Here is a 19,915-nt window from a genome sequence, read left to right on the forward strand (position 1 = left end):
GAAATCGAGGTAAATTATCAAGAACCAGGCCTCGGTGGGATTAAACCACTAGTTGAAAACCGATTCAACACACTTTGATTCCCATTCATAAATACCTTGTCAGTCAAAAAACATCAAAACTTTTAGGTCAAAAAGTAAAATAAATGCAAGAATTAAAATTGTTCAATGATTTTTGTCAAAACAACACCCCTCCAGCTATGAAATGGTCAGGCCCTCTGGAAAACAACTCCTTATAAGGAGATTGCTGTGCGCGTCGTGCGTATCGCGTAAACAACTGTTCCAGCTGTTGCTCTCGACCGATAGGAATGAAGAAACTGTCCCGCTCATAACCAGTTATAAACACTGGTCATTATCAAAGGTTTGGCCACGTGACGCGCTCTCCACCAATAGGAATAGCAAAGCTGTTCCGAGGTATTTATGAATATTTATTTGATGGGCCTTGGAAAATATCTTTAGTGTCCATTACAGAAAATATTAGTGTGTTATTTTTTCCACAAAAAATTGCCACTTCTTAAAAATTAAGTGACTTCATATTCAAATATTTAAAATATTTCTTTGCATAAATCAAATTTCTATATAATTTGCTTCATTTCATGATGGGCGCCTCTTTGGACTCATATCAGCGTGGGTTTTGAACCCTCCTGCACCCATAGAGTTATATTATAAGAACTAGAGGGTGCACTGCCTAAATACGCGGCCCAGCATCCGGCCATTTTGTTAGTTGAAAAAACAGCTTCGCATAGCGTGTGTTTACAATGCACACAACGTGTGTTTCACATTCAACGCGCGTATTAATCTTCCAAAATGGCGCGCGTGTCCTTGTGGTCACGTCATGTTTCTGCACGCAGCATCACCAGTGCGCCCTCTAGTTCTTAACTCTATGCCTGCACCCTTACACGCATTGTTTCCTCAAACCATGGACACCGCACGAAGAATTGTTGCCATAGAATGGCGCCCTCTGTTGTTCATAATACTTAGATGTTTCCTTTGGCCACTTGAAGGGTGTTCTTCATCAGCATGGCAACAGTCATTGGTCCCACGCCGCCGGGAACCGGTGTAATGTGTCCGACTTTGTTAAATACTCCTACAAGAATAATCAAAAAGGGGTTCACGAATTTAGTTTCTACAGCAGTGGAAGAAGTTTTGGGTGTTCAGAGAAAAAAAAAATAAAATAAAAAAATGATGAGCTACAGGTACTAGGGAAAGCACAAGTCAAATTTTAAGTTGTTATTTTTCTGCTAATGAAAGTGACCTTAATCGCTGAAGCTTGCAAGCCTGACGAAACCTGTAAACAAGAGTGCTTGCAATGTGCACCAGAAACACCATGGTTAACCCATAACGCTTCAACTATAACTGTCTGGGTTCTGTTACATGCATTATCAATCCTAGTGCATGGAACCTCTGGCTAAACGTCCTGCTCAAAGGTTAAAGTAAGAATGATTAAATGTACAAGTGTGTTTTTTCTTCTACTATTCTCTCACAACTTCGACCACCGATTTAGTAAAAATTTTCACAGGTTTGTTATTTTATGCATATGTTGAGATACACTGAGTGAGAAGACTGGTCTTTGACAATTACCAATAGTGTCCAGTATCTTTAAAGGCATCCTAAGCTTACCCTCATAGTCAACGTCCCCGACAAGACGGAACTTCCCCGTCTTTGGGTCCTGAATCCTATTGATGCCTACATCGAAGATGGCCGACCCTTCCTTGACCATGTCGGCTGTGATCATCTGAGGGCGCCCTGCTGCTGCAACCAAGATGTCTGCATTGCGCATATAGTGACGCATCATTTCTGGAGAGGTCTTGCTGTGGCATATAGTCACGTTGCAGTTGAGGCCCATTTTAAGTTCTAGGGAAGAAAAATAGACATGATGAGATTAGAAGTGATGAATCTTCCAAGTGTATGGCGTGAGTTTTTATCAAAACTTATTAGCCCTCTAGCGATAGTACTGCGCCCTCAACCGGTGATATTTGCAACAAAAAGGGCGCTGTTTCAATTTGACCAAAAAGGCAATAGTTTGGTGAGAACCCCTTTAACTACATTACTCCAACAAGTAACAAACTACAAGTAACTGACATGTTAAATTTTACTTGACTTTAACCTGCGACCTCCCGATTATGAGGCAGTGCTCTGACAACCGGGCTATCTAGCCAAATGTTGGCAGTCTCTTGACAAAATAGGGAGACCATCAACATAAGGCTAGGAAGAGCAGCTAAGGAGGGGGGGGGAGGAGGCAGAAGGATGTGGGTCCTGTCAAGTTACTTTGAGTAGAATGTTGCAAAGATCAATTGCGAAGGGCGCCCTCACAGAGGTAAAACAATAAGAAACATGCACTCGGCCATTGACAGGTCTTGGTGTGGGCACTGTTTGAGCTTGTGGCATCCCATGCAAGGGGTATATAGGATTGTATCTGTACCATTTCTTGTGTCTGCAGCAAGAAGTAAAGCAAGGGGAAGTCCAACGTTCTTTGATCGTCCCATCACCACAGCGTTCTTTCCTGCCGTTTCCACACCTGCAGAAAAATTCACATAATAAGACTTTTAACTCCAAGGGACGAATAATCAAAATGGACATAAAAAGGTATTAAAGGCATTGGACACTATTGGTAACTACGCAAAATATTTTGTAAGCATAAAAACTACATGAAACGGAGAGCTGTCGATAGTATAAATCGTTGTCAGAAAAAGCACTCTCTGAAGTATCATAATTTTCAAAAAGAGGTTATTTCTCACTCAAATATTGAAAATGTTCAGGACTGAAACTTTTTGTTAGGCATCTGAAAGCACACATATTTGTGCGACAAGAGTGTTTTTTACTTTCAATATTCTCTTGCAACATCGATGACCAATTGAGCAAGATTTGTTCATTTATGCATATTGTTGGGATACACCAAGTGCGAAAACTGGTCTTTGAAAATTACCGAACAGGTGTCCAGTGACTTTAAGGAGTAAATTCTTTGTCTATATCACACAATCAATCAATCATTACTTGGTGTTACCGCAAACCGTTTTATATTGTATTTCCACCATGCAAAGTTTCAAGGCCCACTAATCAATCAATCAATCAATCAATTAATCAATCAATCAATCAGTCAATTCGATGCCATACAGCATCTAACAAACACACTTCTAACCCTTTAAAGCAAACAGGCACAAAAAAAACAAGAAGATGGAGTACATCTTACCTGATCTCTTGATGAGTTCCCAAACACCATAAGGCGTCGCTGGGAGTAGAGTGGGCAGGTCCAGCACTAGCCTCCCTACATTCACCATGTTAAACCCATCCACATCTTTGTTCGGGGAGACGGCATCACAAACTTTCCTTTTGTCCATGTGAGGTGGGACGGGTAGTTGAACAAGAATCCCGTCGACATCCTTGGACTTGTTGAGGTCGTCGACCAAGGAGAGGAGGGCTGCTTCGGTCATGGTCTCGGGCTCTCGAATAGTTTCCGATGTTATACCTGGAAAGTAAATAAAACCAATATACCAATAAATTAAGAATAAGGACCAACAAAAATAAAAACAATTCTTCAGGTTTCAAGGAACATGCCCTATATGTAGTGCCTCTCCCAAAGACCTTCCGATACGCTAGATGTGAATCTTGGCTTGGGAGAACCGGTACACTCTCCTGTCCAACTGGCTCTTTCTACAAAATCCCAAAGGAGACCTCAGAGACGGTTGTAGAGACTATACCCGATTCATACTTCCTGCAAATGTGAATGCGATGCGAATTTGATGTGAATCTGACGTCACAACTCTGTTTTCGCAGCGATTTTCGCAAGAGAGTTGAGCACAACTTGTTGTGAATTTGTGACGTCAACATAAATATCGCATTCACTATTGCAGGATGTATGAACCCGCCATTAATGGCAGTCTGTACAGACAGAACAAACCATTGTAACCAATGCTAGCCTTAGACAAGTTATCATACTTCTACATGCGTTAATATGTGGTAGCTGTGTGTAGGAAGGATGGTAGGCATCGAGTCAAAGGCCCAGGACATGGAATTAATTGCCTCCCTCTCCACCTTGAAAAATCAAGGCCCAATGTCATGGCCCTGCTTACTGTGGAATTCCATGCTTGATGCCTGCTACGGCAGGAGATACATTCTTTACATGGCCAGTGTAAGCACAAAATTCTTGGTAAGCAATACCATTTGCCTATGGAGACTTACCACAGTCTTGGGCTGCCTTCATCTTATTCCTGACATAGACAGCGCTTGCTGGGTCTTCGCCCACCAGCACTGCAGTCAGATGAGGGGGTCGATTGCCGGCTGCTACCCATGCCTTCACTTCCTCAGCAACTTCAGCTTGTACTATCTTGGAGATCTTCTTACCATCGATAATCTCCGCATTTCTAGTATCAAAATAAGGTTATTTTGTAGACCATGAGCTTACTGTTTATATTCTGAATAGATCTCACCCATAACACTTGCCCGACATACATTGTCTCGTAAAAACTGCTATAGGCTAGTAAACAGACCTTCTGTACATGCCATGTGGGCTACTAAGTTTGGGCTCCTAAAAGTTGGGGTGGGGGGGGGGAAGCAAGTAAATTTTACAAATAGTAGCCCAGATTTAAAGATTTAGGAGTGAAGACAGACTGTGGTGATTTGCTGAATGTGTAGTACTGCGGAATGGCGATTAGAAAACTGGTCAATCAAACAGTCTGTCAATGCTGTTATTAAAGCTAACAACAGCTCTTTGGGCGATGCCATGCTAGCTTGGAAATGTTGCAGAAGCAAGAAATGACGGAAACTGGGTGAGAATGTGTGGTTTTGCGGGTTGGTGAATATTAGAAAACTTGTCAATCAAACAATTTTCTACTGGCTAGAATAGGAACCAATGCTGTGGTTAAAGCTATTAACAGCTCTGTAGGTGGGTCCTACGATTTGCCGTCAATTCGCGTCAATTCAGTTGTTCATTTCATTTCATTCAATGGTTTATTAAAATTCTATTCCATTCGCTGCCAGCAGCAGAATTACATGAACAGTTACATAGTTAAAAATTTGGAGTAAAACATAACATTACTATTTAAAATGGCCTTAATCTGACACAGAAAAACTGAGAGGGAGAAGTACTGTACACTCCTATAGGGAGGACAATAGTAACTTAAAATTAATTAATTAAACATACAGTATGAGTAAAACATTACGATCAAAATTAAAATGGCGTATAAACTAGCACACTCTAAAACGGAGATTATTTAGAAAACAGTAGAGTTGTGCCGTCAACTCACTGCAACTCCTCCAATATACATTTGAAATCCACAAAAAAACATAGAACTGTAAAGTATTAGCTAAAATAGAATTTTCATCAGTTTTAGGTTACATTTCGGAATAAAAATTTATTTTTTTTTCTTGTGAAAATTTTTATCTCGAAGCAGCAAAACAGTCTGTTGCCATCTTGCTTTTTCACAAAGTTTGCATAACATGGCAACTGGGACGCTTCCTGCGTATATGGATTAATCTTGGCCTAAGAAAAAGATGTCAATGATTGATACTATTTATTTATCAATACAAAATCGTTTTTGTAAATGAAACTATACTGAGTGAAAACCATAAGAAATATGTAGTTTAGCCCAGACTTAACACTTCCATGCCCCATTTATAATTTTGTTGATGTTTATTTAATGAGTTGACGGCACAAAAATGAGTTGACGGCGAGTTGACAGGACGAAAATGAGTTGACTGCAAGTTGAAGGACCGCTGTAGGTGATAATATAATATTAGAAAACTGGTCAATCAAACAGTCAAGGATTGGATATGGTTGGCGAAGCCAGAAGCGACGCAAACTTGGTGAGAATCTATAATATAATTTATACGATATTTCAGTCAGGCCTTTCACTTTACTTTAAAACGAGCTTTTTTAGGACTTTTAATCACTAGCTATAATATTCAGCTTTACATTGGATACATATTTAACTTTTTTTAAAGTTAGAATAGAAATAGAGTAGCAATGCCAATATGGTACTAAAAAATTTATATCGTTTATACTTTAATTTAAATTAGCAATTAGTTTACTAATTTTTGAGCTAATTTGTTATCATATATCATTATAAATCATAGGTAAATCATCACATTCACACCAAATAATTGTTTTAACATGTGACTGTTAGTTACTGTGTAGTGTGAGGGTAGAGTTACATGACATGAACTGAAATGGAAGACCCCCCCCCCCCTTTCCGCCCCTTCCACGAGTGGAACAAACATGGAACAAACAAGCTTAAGTTCACGTTGTTGCAAGTTGTTGTGAAACAAAACGGCTGAATGCATTTTAAAACAAACCAAATAACTTACTGAGTCGCCGTCCTGTGGAACCCGGAAACACTCACGGAAGGAATGATGTTCTTATAAGACAAAACAGATCTCAAACATGGTCTTAGAACCGACATATTGTCACGTTTACAACAGAAGTGCGGTGCAAACTTTCCAGCAAGGTCAATCTGGCCCACCTCCCCCCCCCCCTAAACAAAATAAATCTCCTTAAAAATGTAGCGCCCTCTATTGACCATCTTTAATTAAGTCAAAATAAAACTAAACATGGAGTGCTTTCTGATTGTCTGTGTGTCAATGGTAGGAAAACCCCGAGTGAATACATCCATTCATGTTACATTAGAAATTCGTGTCTGTATTCGTTAAACAATGACTAATATAATTCCTTGTTGTTTGTGTATTGTCATAAGTGTTAGCCCACTTCGATTGAAAAAAGAACAGGTGCACACTTCAGATCCAGCCGTTGCTTGAGTTACACCTCCTACTAAGTACTAGGACTCATAGTCCTAGGCTATGTTGTCAAGCTCAAGCTCTCTTGTCTTTGATTCTCTACTCTGCGCTGCTCTGTTGTAAACTAAAATAAACAAAACAACCAAACAAACAAACAGACAAAAAACCCAACAAACAATCAATATCGTTTGAGACTGAGCACATGTTTGTATTCATACATTGTTTTTGTATGGTAATAAATGTTGATTGATTTGATTTGATGTGTTGTGAAGTGTTAAAGACAGTGGACACTATTGGTAAATTGTCAAAGACCAGTTTTTATTTATCGACATATGCATAAAATAACAAACTGTGAAAATTTGAGCTCGATTGGTCGTCGGAGTTGCGAGATAACTATGAAAGAAAAAACACCCTTGTCATACGAAGTTGTGTGCTTTAAGATGCTTAATTTCGAGACCTCAAATTCTAAACTTGAGGTCTCAAAGTCAAATTCATGGAAAATTACTTCTTTCTCGAAAACTACGTCACTTTAGAGGGAGCTGTTTCTCACAATGTTTTATACTATCAATCTCTCCCCATTACTCATAATCAACAAAGGTTTTGTGATAATAATTATTTTGAGTAAATTACCAATAGTGTCCACTGCCAATAAGTTTCAATGTTACATGTTAGTACCATTTCCCCCCTTTTCCCCCAGTATTCAGCTGTTTTCAACTTCACTGGTGTTACAAAAGTTTCAAGAATTAACTTAAATTAAAATGTAGTTAATTCTTGAATGAACCTTTTCACATTCATGCTAAATGAATCACATTGGATGATCTCGTTTGTTAATCGTTTGTAATTGTTGGTCTTCACTTTTATTAGTCAGGATTTCAAAACTCAGGTTGACTCAGTAGTTTTTCTCCATAGACCCCTTTACAGATAGCAAATAGCTATGCATTCTGGGATAGGATGCGATGTTTTGGGATGTTCCTCACGCATAAAAACGTGCATAGCTTACTCGCTAACTCTCCCAAAATGCATCATAATCACCACTTCTGTAAAGGGGTCTATGCCTTTTACCTCTGTGGATCTGCCTAGGCATGCTAGACCCAGTAACATGGGGCAATCTACTCCTTTTTTCAAAACTTTGACCGATAACGACAACATTTTGGAAAAAAGGAGCACAGCGCCCTAGTTACTGGCTGGGTCTATATACTGTGTGGATCCCTGTTTGAACCCGAACCAGAGCTGACTAAAAGTTAAACTGAAATTTTTTCTTCATTGTCTTCTTACTTACACTTAAAACAAATTGGCGTGATGTTTCCACTAGGATGTGTTTGCTGACCATATAATTCAGATTCAGATTCATGTTTATGAAAGATTGTTGAATATGAGGAAGTGATTAACGACTCCTTCTAGACTGTCTAAAACTATCTTATGTCCCACAAGCAAATTGAAGGCAGTCTGCCTATTTAAATACACGTACGACACTAGCTGTCACCATACATAGAGAAAGGACCCACTCTCTATGGTGGCAACTTATACGACACATGTGGAACAAATTTACATGTAGTTTGTTCGACCATGCATTCGATCAGTGTGTACGTTTTGTTTACCAACAGACTTGAGCATCGTACTCTATAACGGCCAACACGAAGAACCTACCTTGATGACAGTTTAAAAAGTTTCATCCCAGCTCCATGATGTTTACTTACTGTTGGGGTTACGTCGTGCCAGGGTTGCTATGTAAGAATGAAATACCACAGGACACCGATGACGAGATGGAAATTGATGAAGTTGAACAGTCCGATGTTATCTCGAAGCCACTGGAGGTTTCATTCTTTCGGCACCGTGATATCTATGAGGTAGCGTGCGGGTTGAGGCATTCTGCGTTTCTGCTGAGGGACGGAACTGTCTACACCTGTGGGGTGAATGATAAAGGCCAGCTGGGCCACAACAAAGCGGGGAGAACTCCAGGTACATAACATTTGAGTCCTCTACACTGTTTGTTTGTTTGTTTTTTATGCAAGTGGCCAGTCACACAAGGCCTGAAGGCCACTTCAAGACGTGGGCTACAATGATTTTTTTCAGATGACGTTGCCACCTACTTCTAGGGCTGAAACAGGATTACCCCTTCTACAGTCTATACGGATGTAGGCTTGGGTATCATTAGTCCGAAGCCTGGCCGGTAGAGCAGAAAGCACTACCTCCCCAATTTTACAGAGCAAGTGTCACGACCGGGATTCGAACCCACACCTTGCTGGTCAAACACCTGAGCTTGAATCCGGTGCTCTTAACTGTTCGGCCATGACATGCCACTGAGTAGATTTGGTTCTGTACATGTAGGCCTATCTTCCACTGGTTGTATTTTTAGAGGCAAATTTATGGTTTTATTTTATCACTATTCACTTATCACAACGCATTGTCTGTAGGTGTTTTAGATCAACTCTTAAAAAAGGATAATTAGTAACTCCGAACAGCAAAGTTTTAAGAGATTTAAAAACAATGTGCCTCTTGAAAGGGTATCGATACCTTTTGTAGATCAATTTTTTGGCTATGACATAATCCCTACTCATTATGAATGAAAATGTGTGTAATATAAGATTCAGCTTCATTAATAGTCATCAAGTTTTTGAGAGAAAAATATTCAAAGCGAAGCGTTCTACCATCACTATCTATAAACTGTACTTAAGTTTAATGTAAATCTGTAGACATTTCTTGTACAAAAAGTTACCAAACCTGATCACTCATGTAATACTAATAATATTGTCAAATGTTTTTCCACAGTCCAAGTTACAGCATTGGAGACGTCTGTCATTAAACATGTAGTATGTGGGGATACCTTTACCGTGGTAACAGCGGACAACGGAAGTATACTTAGCTGGGGTGAGGACAGCTGTGGCCAGTGTGGATGGGGCTCAGAAACAAGAGACATCAAAACAAGACCTAGGTAAGTGGGGAGGTTGAAGGTCCTGGGCCCGATTTCATGGCTCTGCTTACCGCTGAATTCTGCGCTTATGATCACGATTCCCCGCTTACGTGCAAGCGCCGAATTTCTGCGCTAGCCTTGTAAGCGTAGAATGTCTAGTAACGTGGAGTACACATGCGCAGAAGCCCAAACTCGCCGCTTACGCCGATTACGCCCAGGGATGAGATTGTTCAGACTTTTGGCTGAATTCAGACTTTTTATGTCGGCCTGGTGAAGAAAATCAAACAATATTTTTTTCCACAAATAAAGAAATCCTGCTCATTGGTCTACTTCTCTATGGCTGTGGATACTTTTTCAAAAGCTCCTTGGAATCTATAACCCCGGGGGTTACCAAACGGTAGAAATGCCATCATTTCAACATACCTTTGAATTTGTATCCAAGTTTCAGACTTTTTTGTTAGTAATGACTCTCACCCCTGCAAAGCGCTTCCAACATTATTATCCTCGGGAACTGGGCTATTTAATTCATTCCTTAAACTGATCTTTGACAATTACCACAGGTGTCCAGTGCCTTTAAATTAAGGCTTTACCCTTTTGTTGTCTGTTCTTCCTTGTAGATTACTGAAAGGTTTAGCAATGCATCAAGTAGTGCAAGTAGCCTGTGGAGGAAAACATTGTATAGCATTAACTAAAGGTAAGATAGCGTTTCTTGGGAAAGACAGTTATATGGTGACACTTGTGCCCTGAGCAGGACACTTAACTATAATTTGCTTCTCTCCACCCAGGGTTAAATTGGTACCTGTGAGGGCAGAGATGGTTATTGTGATTGGTTTAGCCGAGTAGCACATTGTTGCTTAGGCTGTATACTCCCCAGGGAGCTGAGATGGTTTAAGAAATGGCCCAGTGACCAGGGGTGAAAAGTGCAATATCAAACCTGATTTTCATTGTTGTGATCTTTCCTGAATCAACCGCAAAGCGCGAGCTAATTACAAAGCGTGAGCAAATTGCTAAGCACGAGTGTGTGCGGATTAAAAATATTGTGATTAAGAAGATGATTAATAACAAGAATGGGAATAAAGTAAAGGAATGTAAGGTTAAGGGGTGTTTGGGATAGACTTTAGAACAGAGCAGAGCTCGAGCAGAGAGCTCTTAATAAAATAGTTACGTTAAGAGACATCAATTTACTTGAGTTCAACATGTCATTTGTCTGTTGTGAACTTCAACTTCAACTTCAAGCCCTCCTGATTAATACTACTTACTAAAGACGATGTGATCTATGTTTACATTCAAACCGCCCTCTGTTGACAAAACACTGTTTACGTCATGTTTTGCGGCAAAAAGACGCGTAGTCATGGTAAGAGGCATACACTTTCTAGCTGGCTGCCAAAACACACAGGTTTTGTCCGGCGGTGGTATGCACGCGAATAATGTTATGGTTTTCGAGTGACGTCACAGGTCACATCGTTTAAAAGACTACTCCGCACGTACGTGAGGAACCACAGGACCCAAACCCAGCCAATACGTTTCATTATTATTATCATTATTATTCATGTTGCAACCCTTTTCTCTTTACCATCAGGAGGCAAACTGTTTGTATGGGGAGACAACACTTACGGTCAACTTGGTGTCGGGAAGAACCACGCAGTGTTCCACAATAAACCGACAGAACTAACATCGCTTCATGGTCTACCAGTAAGGCAGCTAGCATGCGGAGGGGCTCACACATTCGTCGTGTCAACCTCGGGTACAATATTCGGCTGGGGTAGAAACCACTGTGGACAGCTAGGTGTCAGCGACAACAAGGGTAAGGATCATCTCACTATTCATTCATTTCATTTGTTTATTTACTACTGTGATCAGGCCTATGAAATCTCCGCTTTAAAGTGGATGTAATTTTTTTGTATTAGGCCGATTTTTTCTATCATTCCAATTTTTTTTTTTTTCATACATTTTTTTCTTTCTCCCCCCCCTTATATAAGGTTGGCATGCCTTATTTAAACCTGACAATAATGAAGTACAACTACAATAATGTGAGATAAGCCTAGTTGCTAGATTAAGGGGGTGCCCCAACTGGACCAGCATAAATGCGTGTCGCGTGCTCACTTAACATTACACGATATTTCTGAACTGCTTCAAGTTTACACTCCATCAAGGAATCTTCGATCAAGTTCCATGCTTCTCCTCATTGAACCCAAGTCTCGACACTCATGGGGTGACAGGTCTTTTTCTTCAGCCGCGCCACGCATCTGGAACTCTCTACCACTTAATCTTCGATCTTGTGTTTGTACCGCAAAATTCAAGTCTCTTCTCAAAACTTATCTTATGTCACAGGTTTTCAATGACTAATTTTGTTGTTTCTGTTTTTCTTTGTGTTGTGTTTTGTTTTTGTTTTGTTTTTGGTTTTACTGCGCCTTGAACACCCAGCGGGGTGGATATGTGCGCATTACAATTCTTATTATTATTATTATTACGATCATTTTTACATCATGTAGTGTTTCAGCTCCTTTTTAAGGGTCCACTCACAGGCCTGCATGATGACAGGGTGAGCTGTGCCCATCCATCTGACTCTATTAACAAGCGCTGCGTTAGAGAGAGATGGGCCATTTTCAGACAGTGTACTTAAGTTAGACCTAAACCGATTTAACTTTACGAGCAGCGGGTGGCAGTCGTAAAAATAAAACCACCTTGTGTTCAGACCTTGTGTATGTACCACTCGAAAAGGACCTATGACCTAAATGCAAATATTTGTCAATGGCCTGACGTTTTGACCCTAGCAGAGACTTTCTTAAGAGGCTAAAAGACAACACAACGCACATACACAGGTAATGGGAGACTTTTGGGCGGTCCCTTTTCATAGTTCTTGCCAGAAGTGCACAAGCTCAGACCTATGCGCGCACGCTCAGAGCTGCAGAAAATGACCGTTATGTCTGCTGCCGCCAGCGTCTTGAAAGTCTGCCATTAAAGTGAAACTAAGCAGTCTAGTGGAAACATTGATTATTCTGTTCATGACTTCTTATATACCACTTACATGTATTTCTCTTCACTTGGAACAGATCGATCCCAGCCGACATTACTAAAGAGCTTACGTTCTCAAAGAGTGAAGTTCGTTGCATGTGGTGAGAATCATACTGCAATGCTTACAGCGGTAGGTATGGTGGTCTTCTCCATATTGCTACTATTGTAACATATTGCTATTATTGTAACAAATGGTTCTTATGGATCCTATCTTATGACAATGACTAGAGCAAGCTAGTCAAAACGCCCAGGTCGTGGTTTATAAGCAGGATTGTTCTTTTTAAGTATCCCGAATTCCTGAAATTTATTCCATGGTAGTAGAATATAAAGCAAGACAAGTTCGTTAAAGAACATGATCTACTTGGCAAGTAGATACACACATGGTGTTACCACAAACCAAATGTAGACTTAGTAATAATTGATTTTGTTGTTTTTCTATAGGATGGAGGTGTATTTACTTTTGGTGCTGCAGAGAATAGACAGCTCGGCCACAGCTCAACCAGCAACGAAATCAATCCTAGAAAAGTGTTTGAGCTGATGGGTAGTGAAGTATCTCAAATCGCCTGTGGGAGGTTAGTTATTGAAGATAAGGGAGCAGGGGTTGGGTGGGGTTTCTTGGGGTTTCTTGGGGTTTCTTAAGGTTGGGTAGTGAAGTGTCTCAAATAGCCTGTGGGAGGTTAGTTATTGGAGAGAAGGGAGCAGGGGTTGGGTCGGGTTTCTTGGGGTTTCTTGGGGTTGAGTAGTGAAGTGTCTCAAATCGCCTGTGGGAGGTTACTTATTGAAGAGAAGGGAGCAGGGGTTGGGTGGGGTTTCTTGGGGTTTCTTGGGGTTTCTTGGGGTTGGGTAGTGAAGTGTCTCAAATAGCCTGTGGGAGGTTAGTTATTGGAGAGAAGGGAGCAGGGGTGGGTGGGGTTTCTTGGGGTTTCTTGGGGTTGAGTAGTGAAGTGTCTCGAATCGCCTGTGGGAGGTAACTTATTGAAGAGAAGGGAACAGGGGTTGGGTGGGGTTTCTTGGGGTTTCTTGGGGTTGGGTGGTGAAGTGTCTCAAATCGCCTGTGGGAGGTAACTTATTGAAGAGAAGGGAGCAGGGGTTGGGTGGGGTTTCTTGGGGTTTCTTGGGGTTGAGTAGTGAAGTGTCTCAAATCGCCTGTGGGAGGTTACTTATTGAAGAGAAGGGAGCAGGGGTTGGGTGGGGTTTCTTGGGGTTTCTTGGGGTTGAGTAGTGAAGTGTCTCAAATCGCCTGTGGGAGGTTACTTATTGAAGAGAAGGGAGCAGGGGTTGGGTGGGGTTTCTTGGGGTTTCTTGTGGTTTCTTGGGGTTGGGTAGTGAAGTGCCTCAAATAGCCTGTGGGAGGTTAGTTATTGGAGAGAAGGGAGCAGGGGTTGGGTGGGGTTTCTTGGGGTTTCTTGGGGTTGGGTAGTGAATTGTCTCAAATCACCTGTGGGAGGTGAGTTATTGAAGAGAAGGGAGCAGGGGTTGGGTGGGGTTTCTTGGGGTGTCTTGGGTTTGGGTAGTGAAGTGTCTCAAATTGCCTGTGGGAGGTTACTTATTGAAGAGAAGGGAGCAGGGGTTGGGTGGGGTTTCTTGGGGTTTCTTGGGGTTGAGTAGTGAAGTGTCTCAAATCGCCTGTGGGAGGTTACTTATTGAAGAGAAGGGAGCAGGGGTTGGGTGGGGTTTCTTGGGGTTTCTTGGGGTTGGGTAGTGAAGTGTCTCAAATAGCCTGTGGGAGGTTAGTTATTGAAGAGAAGGGAGCAGGGGTTGGGTGGGGTTTCTTGGGGTTTCTTGGGGTTGAGTAGTGAAGTGTCTCAAATCGCCTGTGGGAGGTTACTTATTGAAGAGAAGGGAGCAGGGGTTGGGTGGGGTTTCTTGGGGTTTCTTGGGGTTGGGTAGTGAAGTGTCTCAAATAGCCTGTGGGAGGTTAGTTATTGGAGAGAAGGGAGCAGGGGTTGGGTGGGGTTTCTTGGGGTTTCTTGGGGTTGAGTAGTGAAGTGTCTCAAATCGCCTGTGGGAGGTAACTTATTGAAGAGAAGGGAGCAGGGGTTGGGTGGGGTTTCTTGGGGTTTCTTGGGGTTGAGTAGTGAAGTGTCTCAAATCGCCTGTGGGAGGTTACTTATTGAAGAGAAGGGAGCAGGGGTTGGGTGGGGTTTCTTGGGGTTTCTTGGGGTTGAGTAGTGAAGTGTCTCAAATCGCCTGTGGGAGGTTACTTATTGAAGAGAAGGGAGCAGGGGTTGGGTGGGGTTTCTTGGGGTTTCTTGGGTTTGGGTAGTGAAGTGCCTCAAATAGCCTGTGGGAGGTTAGTTATTGGAGAGAAGGGAGCAGGGGTTGGGTGGGGTTTCTTGGGGTTTCTTGGGGTTGGGTAGTGAAGTGTCTCAAATCACCTGTGGGAGGTGAGTTATTGAAGAGAAGGGAGCAGGGGTTGGGTGGGGTTTCTTGGGGTGTCTTGGGTTTGGGTAGTGAAGTGTCTCAAATTGCCTGTGGGAGGTTACTTATTGAAGAGAAGGGAGCAGGGGTTGGGTGGGGTTTCTTGGGGTTTCTTGGGGTTTCTTGGGGTTGGGTAGTGAAGTGCCTCAAATAGCCTGTGGGAGGTTAGTTATTGGAGAGAAGGGAGCAGGGGTTGGGTGGGGTTTCTTGGGGTTTCTTGGGGTTGAGTAGTGAAGTGTCTCAAATCGCCTGTGGGAGGTTACTTATTGAAGAGAAGGGAGCAGGGGTTGGGTGGGGTTTCTTGGGGTTTCTTGGGGTTGGGTAGTGAAGTGTCTCAAATAGCCTGTGGGAGGTTAGTTATTGAAGAGAAGGGAGCAGGGGTTGGGTGGGGTTTCTTGGGGTTTCTTGGGGTTGAGTAGTGAAGTGTCTCAAATCGCCTGTGGGAGGTTACTTATTGAAGAGAAGGGAGCAGGGGTTGGGTGGGGTTTCTTGGGGTTTCTTGGGGTTGGGTAGTGAAGTGTCTCAAATAGCCTGTGGGAGGTTAGTTATTGGAGAGAAGGGAGCAGGGGTTGGGTGGGGTTTCTTGGGGTTTCTTGGGGTTGAGTAGTGAAGTGTCTCAAATCGCCTGTGGGAGGTAACTTATTGAAGAGAAGGGAGCAGGGGTTGGGTGGGGTTTCTTGGGGTTTCTTGGGGTTGAGTAGTGAAGTGTCTCAAATCGCCTGTGGGAGGTTACTTATTGAAGAGAAGGGAGCAGGGGTTGGGTGGGGTTTCTTGGGGTTTCTTGGGGTTGAGTAGTGAAGTGTCTCAAATCGCCTGTGGGAGGTTACTTATTGAAGAGAAGGGAGCAGGGGTTGGGTGGGGTTTCTTGGGGTTTCTTGGGTTTGGGTAGTGAAGTGCCTCAAATAGCCTGTGGGAGGTTAGTTATTGGAGAGAAGGGAGCAGGGGTTGGGTGGGGTTTCTTGGGGTTTCTTGGGGTTGGGTAGTGAAGTGTCTCAAATCACCTGTGGGAGGTGAGTTATTGAAGAGAAGGGAGCAGGGGTTGGGTGGGGTTTCTTGGGGTGTCTTGGGTTTGGGTAGTGAAGTGTCTCAAATTGCCTGTGGGAGGTTACTTATTGAAGAGAAGGGAGCAGGGGTTGGGTGGGGTTTCTTGGGGTTTCTTGGGGTTTCTTGGGGTTGGGTAGTGAAGTGCCTCAAATAGCCTGTGGGAGGTTAGTTATTGGAGAGAAGGGAGCAGGGGTTGGGTGGGGTTTCTTGGGGTTTCTTGGGGTTGGGTAGTGAATTGTCTCAAATCACCTGTGGGAGGTGAGTTATTGAAGAGAAGGGAGCAGGGGTTGGGTGGGGTTTCTTGGGGTGTCTTGGGTTTGGGTAGTGAAGTGTCTCAAATTGCCTGTGGGAGGTTACTTATTGAAGAGAAGGGAGCTGGGGTTGGGTGGGGTTTCTTGGGGTTTCTTGGGGTTGAGTAGTGAAGTGTCTCAAATCGCCTGTGGGAGGTTACTTATTGAAGAGAAGGGAGCAGGGGTTGGGTGGGGTTTCTTGGGGTTTCTTGGGGTTGGGTAGTGAAGTGTCTCAAATAGCCTGTGGGAGGTTAGTTATTGAAGAGAAGGGAGCAGGGGTTGGGTGGGGTTTCTTGGGGTTTCTTGGGGTTGAGTAGTGAAGTGTCTCAAATCGCCTGTGGGAGGTTACTTATTGAAGAGAAGGGAGCAGGGGTTGGGTGGGGTTTCTTGGGGTTTCTTGGGGTTGGGTAGTGAAGTGTCTCAAATAGCCTGTGGGAGGTTAGTTATTGGAGAGAAGGGAGCAGGGGTTGGGTGGGGTTTCTTGGGGTTTCTTGGGGTTGAGTAGTGAAGTGTCTCAAATCGCCTGTGGGAGGTAACTTATTGAAGAGAAGGGAGCAGGGGTTGGGTGGGGTTTCTTGGGGTTTCTTGGGGTTGAGTAGTGAAGTGTCTCAAATCGCCTGTGGGAGGTTACTTATTGAAGAGAAGGGAGCAGGGGTTGGGTGGGGTTTCTTGGGGTTTCTTGGGGTTGAGTAGTGAAGTGTCTCAAATCGCCTGTGGGAGGTTACTTATTGAAGAGAAGGGAGCAGGGGTTGGGTGGGGTTTCTTGGGGTTTCTTGGGTTTGGGTAGTGAAGTGCCTCAAATAGCCTGTGGGAGGTTAGTTATTGGAGAGAAGGGAGCAGGGGTTGGGTGGGGTTTCTTGGGGTTTCTTGGGGTTGGGTAGTGAAGTGTCTCAAATCACCTGTGGGAGGTGAGTTATTGAAGAGAAGGGAGCAGGGGTTGGGTGGGGTTTCTTGGGGTGTCTTGGGTTTGGGTAGTGAAGTTTCTCAAATTGCCTGTGGGAGGTTACTTATTGAAGAGAAGGGAGCAGGGGTTGGGTGGGGTTTCTTGGGGTTTCTTGGGGTTGGGTAGTGAAGTGTCTCAAATCACCTGTGGGAGGTGAGTTATTGAAGAGAAGGGAGCAGGGGTTTCTTGGGGTTTCTTGGGGTTGGGTAGTGAAGTGTCTCAAATAGCCTGTGGGAGGTTAGTTATTGGAGAGAAGGGAGCAGGGGTGGGTGGGGTTTCTTTGGGTTTCTTTGGGTTGAGTAGTGAAGTGTCTCGAATCGCCTGTGGGAGGTTACTTATTGAAGAGAAGGGAGCAGGGGTTGGGTGGGGTTTCTTGGGGTTTCTTGGGGTTGAGTAGTGAAGTGTCTCAAATCGCCTGTGGGAGGTTACTTATTGAAGAGAAGGGAGCAGGGGTTGGGTGGGGTTTCTTGGGGTTTCTTGGGGTTGAGTAGTGAAGTGTCTCAAATCGCCTGTGGGAGGTTACTTATTGAAGAGAAGGGAGCAGGGGTTGGGTGGGGTTTCTTGGGATTTCTTGGGGTTTCTTGGGGTTGGGTAGTGAAGTGCCTCAAATAGCCTGTGGGAGGTTAGTTATTGGAGAGAAGGGAGCAGGGGTTGGGTGGGGTTTCTTGGGGTTTCTTGGGGTTGGGTAGTGAAGTGTCTCAAATCACCTGTGGGAGGTGAGTTATTGAAGAGAAGGGAGCAGGGGTTGGGTGGGGTTTCTTGGGGTGTCTTGGGTTTGGGTAGTGAAGTGTCTCAAATTGCCTGTGGGAGGTTACTTATTGAAGAGAAGGGAGCAGGGGTTGGGTGGGGTTTCTTGGGGTTTCTTGGGGTTGAGTAGTGAAGTGTCTCAAATCGCCTGTGGGAGGTAACTTATTGAAGAGAAGGGAGCAGGGGTTGGGTGGGGTTTCTTGGGGTTTCTTGGGGTTGGGTAGTGAAGTGTCTCAAATAGCCTGTGGGAGGTTAGTTATTGGAGAGAAGGGAGCAGGGGTGGGTGGGGTTTCTTGGGGTTTCTTGGGGTTGAGTAGTGAAGTGTCTCGAATCGCCTGTGGGAGGTAACTTATTGAAGAGAAGGGAGCAGGGGTTGGGTGGGGTTTCTTGGGGTTTCTTGGGGTTGAGTAGTGAAGTGTCTCAAATCGCCTGTGGGAGGTAACTTATTGAAGAGAAGGGAGCAGGGGTTGGGTGGGGTTTCTTGGGGTTTCTTGGGTTTGGGTAGTGAAGTGCCTCAAATAGCCTGTGGGAGGTTAGTTATTCGAGAGAAGGGAGCAGGGGTTGGGTGGGGTTTCTTGGGGTTTCTTGGGGTTGGGTAGTGAAGTGTCTCAAATCACCTGTGGGAGGTGAGTTATTGAAGAGAAGGGAGCAGGGGTTGGGTGGGGTTTCTTGGGGTGTCTTGGGTTTGGGTAGTGAAGTGTCTCAAATTGCCTGTGGGAGGTTACTTATTGAAGAGAAGGGAGCAGGGGTTAGGTGGGGTTTCTTGGGGTTTCTTTGGGTTGGGTAGTGAAGTGTCTCAAATCACCTGTGGGAGGTGAGTTATTGAAGAGAAGGGAGCAGGGGTTTCTTGGGGTTTCTTGGGGTTGGGTAGTGAAGTGTCTCAAATAGCCTGTGGGAGGTTAGTTATTGGAGAGAAGGGAGCAGGGGTGGGTGGGGTTTCTTGGGGTTTCTTGGGGTTGAGTAGTGAAGTGTCTCAAATCGGTTCGGGAGGTTACTTATTGAAGAGAAGGGAGCAGGGGTTGGGTGGGGTTTCTTGGGGTTTCTTGGGGTTGAGTAGTGAAGTGTCTCAAATCGCCTGTGGGAGGTTACTTATTGAAGAGAAGGGAGCAGGGGTTGGGTGGGGTTTCTTGGGGTTTCTTGGGGTTGAGTAGTGAAGTGTCTCAAATCGCCTGTGGGAGGTTACTTATTGAAGAGAAGGGAGCAGGGGTTGGGTGGGGTTTCTTGGGGTTTCTTGGGGTTTCTTGGGGTTGAGTAGTGAAGTGTCTGAAATCGCCTGTGGGAGGTTACTTATTGAAGAGAAGGGAGCAGGGGTTGGGTGGGGTTTCTTGGGGTTTCTTGGGGTTTCTTGGGGTTGGGTAGTGAAGTGCCTCAAATAGCCTGTGGGAGGTTAGTTATTGGAGAGAAGGGAGCAGGGGTTGGGTGGGGTTTCTTGGGGTTTCTTGGGGTTGGGTAGTGAAGTGTCTCAAATCACCTGTGGGAGGTGAGTTATTGAAGAGAAGGGAGCAGGGGTTGGGTTGGGTTTCTTGGGGTGTCTTGGGTTTGGGTAGTGAAGTGTCTCAAATTGCCTGTGGGAGGTTACTTATTGAAGAGAAGGGAGCAGGGGTTGGGTGGGGTTTCTTGGGGTTTCTTTGGGTTGGGTAGAGAAGTGTCTCAAATCACCTGTGGGAGGTGAGTTATTGAAGAGAAGGGAGCAGGGGTGGGTGGGGTTCCTTGGGGTTGGGTAGTGAAGTGTCTCAAATCACCTGTTGGATGTATGTTATTGAAGAGAGCAGGGAGAGGGGCTGGGTGGTGCTTGGGTAATAAATAATAATATTTATT

The 19,915-nt window shown here is 43.9% G+C and overlaps 2 protein-coding genes across 2 annotated transcripts in view; one reads left to right on the plus strand and one right to left on the minus strand.

Annotated features, from left to right (window-relative positions):
* Positions 1 to 354: 354 nt before the first annotated feature.
* On the minus strand, positions 355 to 6,450 carry LOC117303699 (bifunctional methylenetetrahydrofolate dehydrogenase/cyclohydrolase, mitochondrial-like). The gene is made up of 6 exons (XM_033787969.1): positions 6,301 to 6,450; positions 4,177 to 4,358; positions 3,188 to 3,463; positions 2,420 to 2,515; positions 1,618 to 1,851; positions 355 to 1,084 (listed from the first exon to the last, which is right to left on the minus strand). Exons 1-6 carry the CDS (start codon positions 6,393 to 6,395, stop codon positions 975 to 977), a joined length of 993 nt encoding a protein of 330 aa, XP_033643860.1. The 5' UTR covers positions 6,396 to 6,450; the 3' UTR covers positions 355 to 974.
* Positions 6,451 to 6,531: 81 nt separating this feature from the next.
* The window catches only part of LOC117303698 (probable E3 ubiquitin-protein ligase HERC3), a 60,705-nt gene continuing 47,321 nt past the window's right edge, over positions 6,532 to 19,915 (plus strand). Inside the window, exons 1-7 of the mRNA XM_033787968.1 lie at positions 6,532 to 6,576; positions 8,331 to 8,685; positions 9,496 to 9,658; positions 10,255 to 10,331; positions 11,217 to 11,441; positions 12,691 to 12,782; positions 13,094 to 13,224. Coding sequence (XP_033643859.1) covers positions 8,409 to 8,685; positions 9,496 to 9,658; positions 10,255 to 10,331; positions 11,217 to 11,441; positions 12,691 to 12,782; positions 13,094 to 13,224 — 965 coding nt within the window. The 5' untranslated portion in view covers positions 6,532 to 6,576; positions 8,331 to 8,408. The remainder of the gene's footprint in view (positions 6,577 to 8,330; positions 8,686 to 9,495; positions 9,659 to 10,254; positions 10,332 to 11,216; positions 11,442 to 12,690; positions 12,783 to 13,093; positions 13,225 to 19,915) is intronic.

This window comes from Asterias rubens, chromosome 20 (assembly GCF_902459465.1).
Source record: "Asterias rubens chromosome 20, eAstRub1.3, whole genome shotgun sequence".
Taxonomy (NCBI): Eukaryota; Metazoa; Echinodermata; class Asteroidea; order Forcipulatida; family Asteriidae; genus Asterias; species Asterias rubens.

Excerpts from the sequence above, each read along its gene's own strand:
- LOC117303699 (XM_033787969.1), bottom strand. The coding sequence starts at position 6,395 with ATGTCGGTTCTAAGACCATGTTTGAGATCTGTTTTGTCTTATAAGAAC. Across the intron at positions 3,464-4,176 it reads GAAGGCAGCCCAAGACTGTG|GTATAACATCGGAAACTATT; the intron begins GTAAGTCTCCAT and ends TTTACTTTCCAG. Across the intron at positions 2,516-3,187 it reads GGAACTCATCAAGAGATCAG|GTGTGGAAACGGCAGGAAAG; the intron begins GTAAGATGTACT and ends ATTTTTCTGCAG.